Source organism: Copadichromis virginalis, linkage group LG15 (genome assembly GCF_057382275.1).
Source record: "Copadichromis virginalis isolate Kocher_CV1m ecotype Utaka linkage group LG15, C_Virginalis_male_GT1.1, whole genome shotgun sequence".
NCBI classification, from domain to species: domain Eukaryota; kingdom Metazoa; phylum Chordata; class Actinopteri; order Cichliformes; family Cichlidae; genus Copadichromis; species Copadichromis virginalis.
In genome coordinates this window covers 25,757,759-25,776,411 of record NC_140632.1, presented here as the reverse complement: position 1 = coordinate 25,776,411, position 18,653 = coordinate 25,757,759, and the positions used below count along the sequence as shown (strand labels likewise).

The following is an 18,653-nucleotide window of genomic DNA, read 5'->3' as shown; positions in this document are numbered from 1 at the left end:
GTAGGTTTCCTTAGCTGCTCCAGCTTCCTCCCGCAGTCCAGACAATCATGTTCGCTGTCTGAGGGAGCAATCAGTGAATGGGAGACAGGAGGAAAACACAGCTGGGACAAATCAGGGCTAATGAGGGAAGGGAAGCAAAAGCAGACACATTAACATAAGACATGGACTTTCAAAGTAAAACAGGAAACATAACACAGACACGCGGACTTGACAAGGGTATACACCTGACAAGGGAGACAGCGCAACCACGGAACACGGAGAGAAACCAGAAGACAGAGAACTCTAAATTGGCTGTTGGTCTCAATTTAGGATCAATAAACTGCATCAGTTCTACAGAATAAAGTTCTGTTTGAATGCTTAGTCTATGTAAATGTAGCCATTTTCCATTCAAAGCTCATTACTTCAGCTCTGTCACCGATGTTTGTTTCCAGAAGCAGCTTTTCTGCAGTTTCCTGCTTCCTCTCAGAATGGGACTGACAGCAGGCAGAGAAAAGAACAGGAGGGAAAAGCATTCGTTGAGCTTTGCTAAATATAACTGCAATCCATTTACATAGACAACAGGGACCAACAGTCAAATCAAAAGGTTTAGTCACACATGGCAGATATTTGGTGTTCAACTAAACCGGTCTTTGAGAAAATAAGAACCAATCACCAGCTGCCAAAAACACCTGGTTGAGCAGGAGGACAGAGCGAGCCTATCCATTTTTCCTGGGTAATCTTCACAACAGAAAAACGAATAATATTCAGAGCAACAGGTGGTTCAGTGTGACAAAGATGCTGGCAAAACACTTTTATACACTAAACAGTGTGCAGAGCAGAAAACTGAAGACAATTATCTTGGCTGAAGCTGTGCACTTTATTATGTCCACAGAAGTTTTAGTCCAAGTTAGTTTTTGCTTATGAAAAAGAGTTTCTACCAACTAAATGCTGGGATGTCTCTGAGCAAAAAGAATTAGTTTAATGAACTGGAAAGAGCAGAAACTGGCCTGTGACACCACAATATGCTGGTTGGAGGGCCATTTGGATTTGTTGGAGCTTGCTTCTCAAAAACCAAATAGCCTTTTTTTCAGCTAGCTCTAGTTTTTGTTATTCTCGGATTAACTGAAATGGTTAGCAAGGCATTTGTGATTTCTGTAAATAAATTAATGGTGTTGATCAAGAGTGTCCACATGAGCTATTTTCAGAAGTATGTATGCATGTTGCAGTAAGTGTCTTTCCTTTTCTGCTGTTTTCCATCACACGTGGCTCCCACCTCTGACCATCTACTGGTGCTTCCAAGCATTTGTAGGTCCTGTATCACAGCAGCCCCTCAGATAAGCAGTGGAGTATACATCATAATTAGTCTCTTTCTTGTTTTGCTGCCACATGTGCTTTCAGCAAAACCTCCAACAATAGCAGCAGCAGTAAGGGCCAACAACAACACACACAAAGGCTGCCACTTCAGAAACACACAGAGGTTGTTGCAGCAGCAGCTTTTAGTGAGACTTTTCCATCTTCTGTCTCTGATATGAAAACAGTGAGAAAAGTTCATGTTTATTCATGAAATGCTCACAAAAGAAAGGCCCACAGAAAAGCCCTCCAGTCACAGAGTTTACAAAACGAAACTGTAGTAGATGGAGTCTGAGTGCGTGTGTTTGGACGGGCTGCTCTTCTACATCTCTGCGAGGACCCTGCTCGGTTTTAAACCACTGGAGTGAGGCTGCTCGTGGTCTCTCACACTCCTGTGCGTTACTGGAAGGGCATTTAGCTAGATGAAGCTGAAGCTAACGGCCGGGCTGTTGTCCCAAAATTAAATGATTCACTGCAGTTTTATTTGTATAGCAGCAAATCACAACAGAAATCGCTTAAAGATGCTTTATATTGTAAGGGCCCTACAATAATACAGAGAAAACCTCAGGATTCAAAGAAGCCTCTTTGAGGAAACAATTGGTGACAGTGAGAAAAAAACCCTCCCTTTTAACAGGAAGAAATCTCCAAGCTCAGAGAATGCCAGCCATCTGCCAGGACAGCATGACAGTCCATCAGCGGAGGGTTGATAAACACGCAGAATATCATTAGTACCATATATAAACACACACACACACACACACACACACACACACACACACACACACACACACACACACACACACACATATATATATACATATATATATATATATACATATATATATATATATATATATATATATATATATATATATATATATACACACATATATATATACATATATATATATATATATATATATATATGTGTGTGTGTGTGTGTGTGTGTGTGTGTGTGTGTGTAGAGGTTTGTATGTGGAGCTTTAAGGACTCTGAAAAACTAAGTACACCCTTCCTGCTTTTATAGGAATTAGGAGGGTAAGTAGGACCCAGGAGCTGCTAAAGAGATTCTGTGACCACTCTGTAAAATTGGCATTTAACCGGTCTGGGTAAAAATTCCTAAAACCTTAACAGGTGTGTGATAAAATGGCACCAATCTTCCTAGGTTTGGACATTGCAGAAAATTCATCCAAAGTTCTGATCATGCAATGGTCAGAGAAACTCCAGGGTGTGCCAGCAGGGCGCCCGAGTGTGTAAAGCTGCATCTGCACAAACAACAAGACTTCTGTAATAAAGTCCTTTGGACTGTTGAGAAGGTGGAGATTCTCTCCATAATGCACAGCAGCAGGTTTGGCGTAAACCAAACACATCAGATCAGCTGCGCAGTTATGATCGTTTGACCATCTTGCAGTCACTCAGTGGCCTCATCTGTTTAACAAAGTATTCTAGAGTTTTCTATATGTGAGGCTGTCTGTCCCACAGCTAAAGCTGGGACCAAACTGGGTCATTAACAGGGCAATGATCCTGAGCACAGCAGTAAATCTGCAACAGAAATTTCCTGATTGTACTTCAAAGAACTGAAGCTATTCTGTTAAAAGAGGCTTACAGCAAACAACACAAGTTCTTATCGTCTTATTATTGAATAATGGGGTGTACTTAGTGTCTATGCAGTCTATGAAAAACGAAGTACACCCCATGATTCCTGTATTGATGCATGCATATTTGTTCCCTCTAACTTTATTCATACTTTGCTTCTGAGATGTTTTTATTCAGAGTTGTTCCTCTGAGTTCTGAAACCTTCATATCATGAAAGTTTTGTGTGGGTGAATGGACTCTGTTTTTTCCAACTCAACTACTGACGTCAGCATCAGAAATATGAATGAATCCATACTCACATTTCCCTCTGTAGCCTGGAGTGTGTGCCCTGCAGCAGAGACAAGTTCTTTTTGCTTCTCACTCCCAGATTTCTTTTGCTTTTCATGCTTGTTGTCATCACACATCCAACAACAGGAGTTGAGAAAGTTCAACTTCCTATGGCGACATTTAAAGTCTTTATGGTGTGGAGTTTTTCACGTATCCAGCCTGCTGCATCGAAATGTGTTTTTGCTGCATATGTTTGATAAGGTGCAGCTCTCCTTTTAAAGTGAAATGGCTCAGGTGGATGGATGTGTTGACAAAGTGTGTGAACTTGATACAAGAGAGGCCTGTTCGTGTCTTGTTTCCCACTAACAATCAGAGTTTTTCTTTTAATCATCACTGCGACTTTCCCTCAGACAAACAAGCTGTGAGAATCAAAAACAAGCCAAAGGCAGAAGTCAGACAATGCATGCACAGATAAGATGCTCCCAGCAAATTTCATTTCATAGTGCTGCATTTTGATCGAACAGAGATCTTTTCAGGTGCTGCCAACGAGAAGCCACAAAGCACACCGAGGAAGGTGGTTGATCTGCATGATTGAAAGTCAATTTTTTCTCAGGCTGAGACAGTCAGAGAAGAGCTGAATAACACTGTCTGAGGAAAGACACATGCTTAAATTCAAAGTGTAAAAAAAGAGTACACAAGTAATATTCACTGATTACGTCTAATGCATCAACATGGTGAAATACAAACGCAGTTTTACACTGATGTGTAAGGGTGAAAAGTCGACATGAGCAACAAAGCATCTGAGAATATGGAAACATGAATCCGAGGTATGGTCTGCCTGCGATGGATGACCACCATCAGGCAGCTCAACCTTAGAAAAGACCTAAAGCTAGAACTAAAGCTACATTTAAAGCTATACCTAAAGCTTTGGGGTACCGACAATTGCTTTGTGAATGTTTGCATTAACATGAGTGAAACAAGGTCATGAAACCAACCAGGCTTTAGACTCACACATTGGGAGCTTCCTGTCTTGTCTTCCTGGGAAAGCACTGACTGGAATTTTGTTGAAAGTCTTCAGAGTGTTAATTTTTGGGGCTGATTTTAAGTAACAATGATTGACTAAAGGCATTATAAGAAACCGCTACAGATCAAAAATTATTCGATTTTGTTGAAATACTGCCAAATCACTATTATCTTTAAGGTGAACACCTTAAAATAATACAGACAAAAGCTCACATAGAGAAACACTTCAAATCCACTTAAAAGAGAAAAGAAGGTGCTAGAAGAAAAAAAAGGTGGAAGAAAAGCTACAAATTATTGTTTTCCTTCACCATCATTAAAACCAGTTAGTTTAGATAAGACTTTGAAATAACTGTCTAAATTACTGTGCAAAATCCTCAAGGTGTCCACACTAGTTTGGCCTCCCTGGGCCAGTAAATCAACTTTTATGGTCTGTTAAAGAAAACACTTTTCTGCTTGAACAGGTGGAGAGGTGGAGGGGTGATGGAGGCTGTCACTGGAACCGTGGTAACAAGTGTAGCTGTTAACTTTAGAAAAGCTCTTCACCTCACCTGCAGTGACTCCTTCCAGGAATACTGGCCTGATAACAACAACCCACATATGATCCATATTTGCATTTTATTTGACTGGTAGTGTTAAGTCAAACTCAGCCAGTAGTCCACCTTGGTTGGGTCAAATGTCAGGTGTGTTGTGACATTTGAGTCTCAGCTAAGCCATGAAAACTTTCTGTGACCCACTTCCAGTCCAGCTGAGGACTTGTGTAACTTTTAAATCAGTCACTTGGCACCTGTGCAAAAGCAGTGCTGATTAGGCCCAAATGTGTCTGCTCCTTGAAGGACAATGGGAATGTCCACTGTAATTTATACTAATAAGATGTCATAATCAACCATTTTGCTCATAAGTATTTTTGTTTTTACAGTTTACACATGAGTGGAACACCAACACTGTGGAACCGTCCTCCTCCCAGGTTTATGATGTTTAGCAAGACACTAAGATCCGCCACACTCCGACCGAGTACGAAATGAAGCCTCTCCTTGCCGTCTTGGTCCCATGGTTTTTTCTAAAGTTTTTTTTTCTTTTTTAATTGTTTGATGAAGGCATCGGATTCTTGGGCTTCTACTGAGGGTTTATTCCAAGCGTCCTAACTTTGGATTCTCATACAGGCTAAGTTTTGGATTTCTTTATTATTCAACTATCAGGTCTGATTCCGTGTGCTATTGTTGAGTCCCTGATTTCTGTCTTCATGTTTCTGTATGACCCTGTGCTTTGGTTCATGGGTCTCACTGTCAGTTATGTGTATTGAGTTCTGGATTGTTGTGGCTTTTCTGGATATTGGCATTTTTGCAGCATGTGGAGTGTGAAAGCAAAATGACAGAGTGATGGCTGTGTGATGGATCCATCTCAGACGTACCTCTAATGGGAGCCGACAGCTCTCAACTCCCAGATGAGCACAAACACTCACATGCAGAGGCACAGGCACACACAATAAATAAATAATTTACAAACTGCAAAGAAATTAGAAGTAGGAAAAGTTTATTTGTACCTCTAAAAGTTCATGCAAACACACACTGACATAATCCAGCCTTCCAGATGAATAATGGCCCGTAGCAGCAGGTGCCTAAGAGGATCTCGGGAAAGATGCCAAGCGCTGCCCGAGTGCTGCAGCAAATCAGAGCAAACACAAATCAGCAGCCCGCCTGCAGCACTGAGATGATTCCTGCTCTGCAATCAGCAGAGTTTGCTGTCGCTTTAACTTTTTTTATTATACAAACGTTTCTCATCTTTAATGGTGGAGTCAGGTGAGGTGAGAAGCAGCTGGCTGCTGTTAATGATGTGTAGCTGGAAAGACACATCTGTTCTTTACGCAGCACAACGTATTCATTAAAGAGGTTCACTGTGTAAAAGAAACACATGCACGCCTCAGTTAATTTATTTACTTGCTGACAATCCTCTTATTGTGTGCAACTTACGCTTTGATACAACATTTAAACATCAGCAGAGAATTTCAGGGCCAAAGAAGTGTAAATAAGTGCTAACAGTGTTGTGTGGTTAATGTCTGAAATAAAATACAGGACTTATGACCGTTATTATTAGTTGTAGTAGCATATTTGACAAGGATGTTGACCCTGTCCAGACATACCTAGTAGTCTGTTACCACATGCTAACTGGCTGCTTAAATTAAAAACAAGACAAACCTGCCTCCAGATAAATAGTGAAACAGGAGTTAGGAGTGAAGTTACAGTGCAGCAGAAACTTTCAGTGAGTAGGAGAAGCAGCTGGTTGTGGCGACTGCAGGTTGCAGGTGATGCTGTCGGGAGGTCCTGCTGCGAATTCTCAGCTGCTGCTGGCTTCATGCTGCTAATCAAGCTGGCAGATGCTCGCAGAAGGGGTTTTACTACAATTAAAATCTATTTAAAAATCTATTATCTCTATCCTTTAAAAACATGAAATTTTCCCAAATAAAAATCTCTACCCCATGAAATTGATACTTGTGCGCTACAGCTTCACATGAGCCTGTTGTCTGCTGTGAAACTCAAAGTCCTGGGTGTGGGATGCTGATCATTTCTTTGACACGCGTCTGTGTGTCAACTTTGACTAAAACTAACAAATCAAATGACACAGAATTTAAAACTAACACATTCTGGTCAAAGGAGTGAAATGAAACTTCAAAAAGTTAAACAAGTCTTGAGAGGATTTAGGTGACTCCTGTGACAGCCAATCAGCAGAGGATATAATGAAGTTGACACACAGATGGCCCCCGGTCCTTGTTACTCTGCACTGGCTGATTGTTACTGACAAACTGTGTCTCGCTGCAGTGCTGTGACGTTCATGGCGAGTCACTGAAATATCAAAGAGATGCAAGCACAGAGAAGGAAAAAACCTCTGTGCACCTGAGGGGGAATAAAATCCTCCACCGAGTACTCCGTGTGGCCTTTTGTGTCAAACATCGTACTGCAGAGCTGATTTTCTACTTCTTTCTGTGTTTGCAGTGAGAAGGTTGAATGCACTCGGAGTTTAATTTGTGCTCATGAGGATTTTAAAAAGGGAATGGTGAAGGTCGGTGTGCTGCTCTCCTGTTTAAAGGAGCATCAGAAAGCCAGCAAGTCTGATGGGTGTGACCTCTGCCCTACACAGAGAAGCTCTTTGAAGAAACGCCGCTGACATTTTTTGCGTGTTTGTATCGAGCTGGGCTGTGACCTGTGTAAAATGCATTTGACTGACATGATTGACCTTTTTCCATGTGTCTCTAACAATCGCTGAGCATCAGACTGACAAGGTCAGGTTCCTCTCATGATGGCGTACGCTCCATGCATCTGCTGGTATTATAATCCTAAATCCATTCTTTGGAGTCTCCGCCCATCACTCATTCTGTTTTCCATCCGTTTCATCGTTGCTTTTCATATGCAAGTCCCAATGGGAGTCAAACTGTCAGTTCCATCGAGCTTGAGTACATTTTTACACCAGAGTAAACAATCGAGGGGCAAAACTGCTGGATTTACTGTTTTTACTGCGAGGATCTCTCATGTTTGCTTCTAAGCATTTCCGTGTCCTGCCTGACAAACAAAAAGCAGCATGAATTCATCTTGTCATTGTCAATCCAGTGTTAGCATCTTACCATTTTTAGCATTAGCAGGTGGTTTAGTAGGTTCAACTATTTGTGAGGACAAAGACAAGTAAGCCCATTTAATTTATGCTGCTCAGATGCGTTTGTGGAAAGAGTTTTATTCTTCACTGCGATGACTCAGTTGGCAGTTTCTGGTCAGATGTGGCTGAATTATCATCTGGTTTTCATTGTATATCCTGCCATTAGGTCTCATTATTACTAGCTATAAACCATTTCTAGTCATCCGTATGCTGACGACAATCAACTGTGCCTCTGCTTTTAACTGACTTAATGCAGTGAATGGTTGGACGGTAAATATTTTTATGCAGTTTAACACAAATAAGACTGAGTCTTTAATTATCATTCTGGAGCTCTTTCTCATCCACTGTTCAAGCTAGCGCACATAACTCTTTAACTGTTGATGCTCATAACAAGTTTCTGACTCGCGCTTACTTTTTCTATTTAAGACATATTCCTAAACTTAGGACTGTTGTCTCAAAAAGTGAACTGGACATTCTTGTTCTTGGCTTCATCTCCTCCCGCATCGACTACTGTAATGGTCTATTTTGTTGTCTGTATAATGCATCTATTAATTGCCTCCCAACTGTACAAAATGCTTTCAACATACTCTGCTACAAACAAGTGTCTGAAGAGGATTCCAGTCAGGTCTAGGTATCATTTTAAAATCTTAGTTCTTTCTTTTATGAACTTACGAGACAAAGCCCGCACTTATATCATTGATAACCACTCCTATTCTCCACGCTGGATCCCTGGGTCTTCTCGTGATTCCATGTACCTGTCTGAAAACTAAGCTTAGCTACAAAACCTTTCCCTCAACACTGTGGCATCCTCCTCTGTTCAAACAGACATTTGGGTCAACTCTTGTGGGTTTTTTTTTACTTGCTTTGTTCTTATGTATTCATTTTTCAGATGTATGTACACCTTTTTCAAATGTAAACCCATTAATGAAGGCAACTGTTTCAACTCTGTTTGCCTTCTGGATTCATTCAATACAGTTACAAGTGTTTAATACAGAAAAATGGGACATGCTGTGGAGAGACTCACCACTTCTGACAACTCATTAGTCAAAAAATTACTATTAAGTCCTATTGCCTTTTGGTGCGACTGATGAAGACCATAGAAACTTTGGCTCACAGAATCTGCTTCTAACTAATCAGCATCAGACTGTAAGAAGAAATGGCCTACATGAATATTTGTTTGGTGTGACGTTGCCTTAAAGTGAGAACTGCATGTTGTTTTCTGATCTGCAATCACAAACAAAACTGACTGAGGTTGTGGGAAGATTGCAGTCATTATTAAAATAAACCAGCATGTCTGATTGGCGGAAGCTGACCCATCCATCCACTTCAGCATCCTCCCTGAGAGCTTTTATTCTGCTTTGGTCTCCAGAAAGGTTTATTCTTCATCTTTAAATACAGATCAGTCTCCATATTTATATGCTGCTCACTTCCAACAAATAATATGTTTTGGGCAGAACCATCAGACACAGAAAAAAAAGCAAAACCATAATAATGGAAAGCTTTTCATGAACATCCCAGCTGTCACAAAATATTCGTACTCAACTTGTGTGACAAACATTTTTTATGGTGTTCAGGGAGGAGATGGTGGGTTTTCTTAAATTCTAATTAGCCAACGCTGAGTTTTGCAAAAACACTCATTAGTGAGACAATCCATGCAGTAATGACTTTATCCTCCAAAGACTAAAAATCAAGCCAAACAAATGTGTGCAGGCAGGGATACACAAGAACTCTGAACATAGGTTGTATTATTGGAGAATTACATCATATAAATAAGCGTACAAGTTATACTGTGTGTGTGTGTGTGTGTGTGTGCGTGCGTGCGTGCGTGCGTGTGTGTGTGCGTGTGTGTGTGTGTGCTTGTGTGTATGTGAACAGATAGAGGGTTGGACGATTCAATGATTCAGTGACTGAAGACATTTGTCACAGCAAACCTAAAACAAAACATTAATACAATAAAATAAAGTAAATAAAAATAAATGTCTATAAATAAAAGTTTACCATACTATAATTTATTTATATAGCACTATCACACTAAAAACTATCACACTAAAAACAACACATGGTCAACCAAAGCTGTACAGCAGAAATATAAAGAGAACACGAACTACAATAAATAACTAAATAAATAACAATAAAATAACAATGTCAGTTACCCAGTGAGTCAAAAGCCAGTGAATAAAAAATTAGTTTTCAACCTGGATTTAAAAACCACCGCTGACGTAGATTGCCTAACTTGAAGAGGAAGATCATTCCAAAGCTTCGGGACCACAATAGAGAAGTTTCAGCTGTGATTTAGGGAGTGAGAGCAACAGCTGCTCGGCTGCCTGGAGTGAACGAGGGGGGACATAGGACTGTACCACATCGGACAAATATACAGGCGCCATTTAAGGATTTAAAAAACAGTAAAAGGATTTTAAAAGCGATCCTAAATTAAATTGGAAGCAAGTGTAAGGAGATCCGAAGTAATATGCTCAAATGTTCTTTTACCAGTTAAAAACCGTGCCGCAGCATTTTGCACCAGTTGTAGGTGTGACCAAGTCCCCTGGCCAACCCCTATTAAAGGGGAGTTGCAGTGATCCAAGCGTGAGGTTATAAAAGCAAAAGGTTTAAACAAAAACTTGAATAATGCAGGTGACTTACTTGGGAAACTGCCATTCTTGTTTAACTGTCACCTGGTTCCTGATTCTGAGTTTTTCTTTGCAAAGCAATTTCCATGTAAAATGTATAAAAGTTACAAATTTCAGGAAGAATAAATAAAATGCATGCCCGGGATGGACTCCAACACGCCCTTTCTAATACGTTTGCAGCAGTGCTCAGACATATGCCCCCAAAACCATTGAATGTTCTTAAAAGGGACGACCAACAAAGCATCGAGTATGTGTGGCTGTGGCCCTGCATACAGGCGGGAGTAGGCAGGAGTCACTTTAACAAAGAAAGACCTTTAGCCAAAATGAGCTTCTGCGTTAGGGACGTCCCCGGGGGCCAGGAGTGTCGAAAAAGGTCACTGTGCCCCCTCAGCTGAATTCTACTGACACACTATTACAGCTATAAGTAAAGGCTGTAATGGAAACAGTTAAACATTGAAAAGTTACTGGAGTAACAACATATCATAGTAGCTGAGTGTTTCTGCAGCAGTTACTGAGGAGGGCACTGCAGCTGATGGAGCTGTTGGAGCTGATGGGCCATCAAAGGCAGACTTTGGGAAGTTCCCTTCATTCCTAATGGAACCAAAAACAGATCATTAAACCACTGCTGGCTTTAAATCTTTAAAGACCTCACTTGAAAATTGCAAAACATCTGGAAATGTGTGGAGGACACTCTGCACTCAGAGTCTGTGACAAAGACACACACCCCATCTTTGTTTCATACCAACATGTCTGTCAAGTCAAGTCAAGTCAAGTCAAGTCAAGTTTATTTATAGAGCACATTTAAAAACAACCAAGGCTGACCAAAGTGCTGTACAGTAAATACAGATAAAAATACAATAGAACACTGTGTCTGTAATGATCTGAAACAAGAAAGTGAGACAAATATAGAAAAGACTAAGAAGTCATGAAGGGAAAGTCCTTTATAAAGGACCATGTCTGTGTTTTTAAATGCACCTTTAAGGTTTTTGTATTCGTGGCATCTTAGTTTATAATCTGTGTTTATGGACGTTGTGGATGTGTGCAAGTGTAACATAGTGCACATAAGAGACAGCGTGAATGTCCCCTCCTGCTTTTGTTGAGCCATTTGCCCCCCTGTCAAAGTTTGTATCCCCTCCACATGCTCTCATTGTGACCCTGGCCAAACTATAAGAATCAGACAGTTCAACATGCAGACAGATCCTTTTCTTTTCCAAGTCACCTCCACAGCTCATGTTTCCTCTAATGAATCACAGAGAGGTCTGATCATGTGAGATCCAGTGAGTTCCATTTGTCAAAGTCAAAGTCAAAGTCAACTTTATTTGTCGATTCTGCCACATGTACAGGACATACAGAGAATAGAAATTGCGTTACTCTCAATCCCTAGATAAATAGCAAATGAACATTTAAATATAATTAAATATAAAAGTGATTAAAAATGCAAGTAAAATAATTAAAAAGTAAAAATTTAAATAAATACAATTTTACATATAACAAGAAAGCTATACAATATACAATATAATGGGTAAGTGACATTGAGTGTAAACCAGGCAGAGTAGTGCAAATAGGCAAATAGTGCAAATGGAGATTTAGTAGTGTACGGTAAGAGAAAGTGTAACAACAAAGATGTAGTTTGGAAATTTTTCAGCTCTGTTTACTGAAAACTGTTTTGTGTTCAGTCCCTCCAGCTTGTGATGTCTCATCGCTTTAAATCCTTTTCTTCCAGATGGAGACGAGGAAGCGTCTGTCTAAGATCGTGCTGGTTTTTGTGGGCCTGTTCGCCCTGTGCTGGTTCCCAAACCACGTCCTCTACATGTACCGCTCCTTCCACTACCACCAGATGGATCTGTCGCTGGCCCACCTCGTCATCACTCTTCTAGCCCGGGTCCTCAGCTTCTCCTCGTCCTGCGTCAACCCGTTTGCGCTCTACCTGCTCAGTGAGAGTTTCCGCAGACACTTCAACAGGTCAGAGTTATTGAGGTGCTTTTACCTGAGACGGTTATGTTACCTAACCAGATCCCTGCACTGCCCCAGAGAATAGAGACAGATGACACTGTTCTCAAACATCTCACAAACAATAAGGTGGGCAAGTTCCCCCTTTAATATTTCCAAAGTGTGCACACTGGTGTGCTCCTGCAGAGTGTTATTCATAACTGCACTGCAGCATTTGGATTAGTAAAATGTTCAGCAGCACTTATTTGGATACACACAAAACTCCCAGAAAAGAAAAATAATAAAGAATAATAATAAAAATAAACATATGGAAAAAGCTACATTTGAATACATTTCCCTTGAATTAATTTTTTCAGTGTCTATAAAAGACTAACATCTCACTCTGCTCTCAGCTGCAGGTTCAGCTGCTCCCACTGAAGATGTCCGTCAGTCATTCAGAAATATGTCAGTAATTTTCCCAAACAGCCTGTCAGTGCTCTACATTTATTTAAAATTCACTGGTGCCAGAATTGTGTGTTATTCAGAGTTAAAGTTACAAATATCAGCTTCAAAAATCAAAATCATCAAGCAGAGGCAGATGCTTGATGTCAGCCAGCGAATGCAGGAGCTTCAGAGCTCGTCTCGGCTGTTCTGTGATATAAAACACGCTTAATTACGTGGTCATGTTTATTTTACGTCGACTACTGAAGAAGAAATTAGATTGAATGTATGAATGCTGCTGTTTGTCTTCACTATAGGTAGAAATGTTCACGGCATGCTGATTTACTGGACGCTGCTACAGCTAACTCTATTACTGCTCACATTAACTGCTGTCACCATAAAAAGGTGGAAAACAAGCAGAGGCTGAATGCTCCAGTGAGTCTTTACTACTTTACTGATTGCATCAATAAAATGTGAATGTAGCTGATTTACAGACGGTGGAAGGATACGGATGGAAATGTCTTTGCATGCCGAGGCCGCGCTTCGTCTGCGCTGCACGCCATTGGCAGCGTGTTTGTGTTGTTTTGTGCTCCGAGTGTTTACACCGCATGAAGCTGCAGTCACAGACTAATCAAAACTTTCTAGAGGACGAACATTTATACAAGACTGAGCATTCAGATAAAAACCACACAGCGAGTATTTCATTCTTCAGTCTGAATGGATTCTTATAACTTGCTGAAAAATAATCATAGCCTCGCCATTTTCTAAAACTCCTCCTGAGTACCCAATAAACCTCCTGAAACTCATCATGTTTCTGCCTCCGCACGATGGAAACCCAAATTTAAACTCTTCACCGTAACCATGGCACAGCCTTCCCAAAAAGCAGGAAACCGTGACCCGGGGACGGGCTTTTCTCTCATTCAGCTCAGATTTGCAGCAGGTCGTGACACCTCAGAAGCAGCAGAGACGCCGCAGGAAAAGTAAAATGTGCCTTTGGGATGCAATTATAGCTATTTGCCTGTTTTGAAGAATGTAACAGGTGAACAATTTAATTTGTCCATGTGTGATGATTTACTTCAAGTACAGAAATGTTTCTTCGCCTTTTGCACCCAGAGAGCCAATTAACATGTGTGCCTGTTTCTGAGGATTATGACTTTTGGAAGAAAAATATCTCCAGCACATGCATGCTTTTTAGTTTTTAATAGTTCTTTGGAAAGAGGCATTCATCTGTGGCTGACGTGATGCAGATTTTCCATATAGGCTGTAATCAGTGATTAATTATTGGCTAAAAAAATCAGCATAGAACTAAATTCTTCATCAGCTACTGTTGAATGAGAATCTCTACAAAAGAGAAGTAGAGGAAGTAAAACTGCAGACAACCAAACTGCAGAGCTATGACTTAAAGCAGGAACAGCCGACAGCAGTCCTGTGGTCCTTGGGTTTGATGTATTTAAGGAGATTTGAATTCTTAGTTTCCTGTGTGAGTTCTGTGAAGGTTCTTCTGTTACAGAAAAGTCAGAGTGCATTCCTGTTTTGATTACTCCTCATTATTATCCTAGAGCTTCTAGTTTTTGTGTTTTGCTTTATTTCTACTCGAGTGAAGAGTTTCTGTGTTTTCTGGTTTCTGCCTGGAGTTTATTGAGTTTAATGCCTTCACTGCATTTCTTTTATGTTGGTGGTTATCTTTTGGGTTGTTTCATCTCTGTCTTTGAATTGTTTTCTTTTGCTCCCCCATCAACCCTCTGTGCATACATAGTCCAGTCTTTACTCCCATGCTGAGTTTTTTGTTGTTGTTGTTGTTCTTTTGTACGTCTGACTCTAGATGCAGATCTACATTTGTGCTAAAGTCTGAAAGAAGAACTTAAACACAGTGAATGTTCTCACATGCTGCAGACAGATTAAATTACACTGTTGTATTTTTGACCACCAGTAGTGGTATCGAGCAGGCAGGATCGTGTGCGCACGGTTCCAGATATTTAGGCTGATGGCAGTGACACAACGACGACCAGCAATGAGTCAGGGAAAAGCAGAAGAGAGCTAGCAATCCTCTCCTCCACAGCAGGTTTAAATGTTAAAAATTTGTTGAAACATGGAAAAAGATAGATGTGCAACCATTGCTGTGAGTTCTTTTGCCAAGACAGTTACTGAGTAAAACTCTGTAGTCCCAGGGCTACAATCATCTTCTCTATCACAGAGCTAATAAGACCTTTCAGAGATAATAAAGCAAAAGCACAAAACTCTTTGTAGTGGAACAAAGAAGTGATAAGTTTGAAATGTCAGCTTATGAAAACAGAATTCAGTGACATGAGTCTAATAAATGGAAACCAGACCTGATTTCTTTTTGCCCTTTCAGCTACGAAACTACGATCCTGTAAAACTTTAACACGCTAATCTCACATGCTTTCAGCTTCAGCAGACACACTGCATGTTCCCCACAAACCTCTCCTCATCTGTGAAATGGTAAAAGGGCTGGTGTTTATATCGGGATACAGAGGCTTACTGACCACTCAGAGGTTTACGCCTCAACCCACATTCATGCAAACTCCTAACAATAAAAATATCTGGTAAACAGGAATCCCGCCACTAACATCTGCACTGAGTTTTGCTTTCTTCTTCCTCCTTAGTCAGCTGCGATGTGGTCGAGGTCCTCGCCCTGAGCGCCAAGCCAGCTATCTGCATAGCACCTCCCACATCCGCCTCACCTCCATCAAGAAGAACACGCCCACTGCTGCCCTCGCTCCGGCAGCCAATGGAAACCCCAACAGACAGGAAGTGGCTCTGTGAAGCAGGACGCTAAGAGTCTGACATTTTCAGCTTCACCTCCTCCCGAGTGTGAAATGTTGGACTATCGTAGGAGAGGTTTTCTGTTGCGGAGCAGCGATGGATGGTGGAGGGAAGGACAGCGGACACGAGTCTTGTACAAGTTGAATGGCTGCAACGGTCGCTCCTTTCCCATCAGAGTTATCGTCTACATCCTTACCTTGGCAACCAAACAGAAAGTGCCTCTTAGAAATACAAGATGGACAGTATAAAAACTAAGAACACTTTTTTCCAGGATGATTCTCCAGATTTATTAACAGTAACTGCATAAAAAATAAAGATGGATGGAATCAAATTTGTGAGAAAAGCCTCACAGACTTTAAAGCCGACAGCATGGCTGCAACGTTAGCATATCTGCAGCTATTGCTCGTTTTCTCTGTGCTTTGCTGCCGGGAGGCTCACCGTCAATGGACTCATCTAAAAAGCCATTTTTGTGTGTTGATTTCACTGAGTGGGCTCGTTTGTCTGCTGCACTCAGATAAAGGTTTCAGAACTCTCAGAGGAAAAATGTTCACATGTTATCCAAGGTCTCGGAGAATGCTCGGAGGCTACTCAGTGATGGGGTGTGGCCTGTCTTTATCCGAACTCTTCCTAAAACCACTTTGGAGATGAACGCACTTGAACCTGAATCTGTTTGGTAGCTCTTTGTTTTGTGGCTCTGTTGCTTGCTGTATCCACCAGGTTTTAACAGCTAACAGTCTTAAAACATTTTTTGTGAAAAGTGCTTCTCTGGTGCCAGCTTTAGTTTTTCTGGATGTCACATTACTGGAAGCAGCCTTAAACTCTTTAACTTGCTGTGTGTGTTGAACTCATAAGGACCTCTGATGAGAACAGGGTCTGGCAGGGCTGCTCTCGTTAGCCCTCTGGTCCTTGAACAATAACACAGGCGGTTTGAGTTGGAGGCCAGCGGGCATTTGTCCTCACCAAGGTCCTGCTTGTGTTTTCATGGAGCAAATCTCAAAGTGCTGCTGGGTGTTAGGAAAGTACCCAGTGTGGCCTATTTCTGCAGGCGGTAGCATCGCCAACCTGAGAAGCTCGAGCACAGAGTGTGATCCATAATCCTCTGCTGGAAAGCTGCGGGTCACTTTCTCTTGCTTCAAATTGAGTTGCTGGCCAAACTGAGGAAACATCTTGGGTCTGATTGAAAATGACTGACAGGCACATAGCTTAAGCTGCAGCTCTTGATTTACTCATGAGAAGGAAATGATCTTGCGATGTGAGATCGCTGATTTACTTTAATGTATATTTGTACAGGAGAAATTCCCCTCACAGCCAACAAACAGCAGCTCTTGCTTTTCATTTTAAAATGAATGCTGCTGTTGCCATAGTTTTGGTGTTAAAAGGGGAACCTGAACCCGTCTGCTCACATCAGCAGAGTCTCTGTTTTACTCAGATTCCCTGATGTTTCTGTTTTTGAACTGCAGACTTTAATGTTGCTGTTGTTTGGCTGCCAATAAACTGCAGAGTCTTTTGAAAGGCAGCAAACTCTTCCTCCTGCTTTTCATGTCATCCGTCTCATTATCCTTCGAGCTTTAAGAGACTTTTGCTCTCCTGATAGGTTTGAAATGTCTTTTTCTGTGAGTGGTTTTACTTGCCGAGTGTAGTGGCACGATTCCAGGCTTTCATTTATATCGGCCTCCACAGCTCTGAGAGAAGCAGAAGAAAAAACTGATTTTTACTGAACTACCGACCCGACACACTTCAGCCCAATACTGGACTTTATTATTGGCTCAAATGTGATGCATACTTTGCAGTGCAATCTTAGATTGCAGATTTAAAGTGGATTATGATCACAGGTGACCTCCAGAGGTATTACAAATTTCACTGACATCAATATTTGGAGCTTTGGCTCACGAGAGTATTTGACAATGGAACCGGAGATGTAAGTGAAAAAAGGGAAAAGCAGATTGATTCCAATTTAAGAAGCTGTTAAAGCCACGTAGAAACAAGAGGGCTTTAAACGTGGATTCAGGGTGTTCTGGAACATTAATAAGAGCTAAATTATAGGAAGTGCTTTGCTTCCAAACATATATTATTTGGTGAATTAATTGTTAGCCTGCTTGTAGATAAATGCAAAGCATTGCCCTGCTGTGCACTTCATGAAGACTCCTCGGGTTATGAAGTAGAGCGACTAGTTTGAACTCCCTTTTCCTTCCATAATTACTAACTAATTGCATCACAAAATTTTATGGACCTGTGAAATACAGAATTACACAGGCTTATGCTCTTGAGGACAGAGCTGTGACACTCATGCTCATTTTTGATCTCCTCAATGAATCCTGTTACCGACTGTTAACAATCAGGAGCAGCTCCTCACCCATCCACGGAACAAGATTACCATCATCACCCGACAATATCTTGCTCACCTGTAACTGAAGTCACCGCAGAATCAGATTTTGATAATAAGCCTTTCCTGGTGAATGCAAAACCTAACAGAGCTTTGTGCTTCTGCCTTAGCGTCAACAGCTGATGGAGTATCTGTGCCATATTTTCAAAGAGATGCTGTGACGTCCTGTTGACCGTGTTTTGGTGTCAGTTTTCTTCTCTTTTAAACTGAGTGTGTTTTCTTTGATGTTGTGCATGCTTCACCTTCCTGTGTTGGAAAGTCCTGTTCGAATGTCAGTCACAGAATAAATGCTTCTGCACAGGCACACACTCACACACCAATCTGCAGCATCATTGCCATATTTTAGTAGAAATAAATGTTTTTTAAAGGCTTATTTAAAGTGGAGAGAGGACAGGTTACAGGGCAGCCTGGCTGCTGGTCGTCACCTCAGGCTTGTAGCTTTTAAATTAGACAATCAAATGTAAGAAGCTGAAATTACAGCGTGCAGGCAGCTGTCAACGGGCTATAAGGTTCACATCTGTTGAACCTTATAGTTTGACCATGGCTCAGTTTCACAGAATAACCTTCATCAGAACTTTTATGGATTCAATCAGGCCAGTGATAAACCAGGCATGGCTCGAAACCCTTAACTA

General features: G+C 41.1%; 1 protein-coding gene across 1 annotated transcript in view; it reads left to right on the top strand.

Annotated features, from left to right (window-relative positions):
* Nucleotides 1-16,880, top strand: part of nmbr (neuromedin B receptor) — an 80,835-nt gene extending 63,955 nt beyond the window's left edge. The window contains exons 4-5 of the mRNA XM_085432692.1: nt 12,208-12,446; nt 15,479-16,880. Coding sequence (XP_085288818.1) covers nt 12,208-12,446; nt 15,479-15,638 — 399 coding nt within the window. The 3' untranslated portion in view covers nt 15,639-16,880. The remainder of the gene's footprint in view (nt 1-12,207; nt 12,447-15,478) is intronic.
* The last annotated feature ends 1,773 nt before the right edge of the window (nt 16,881-18,653 follow it).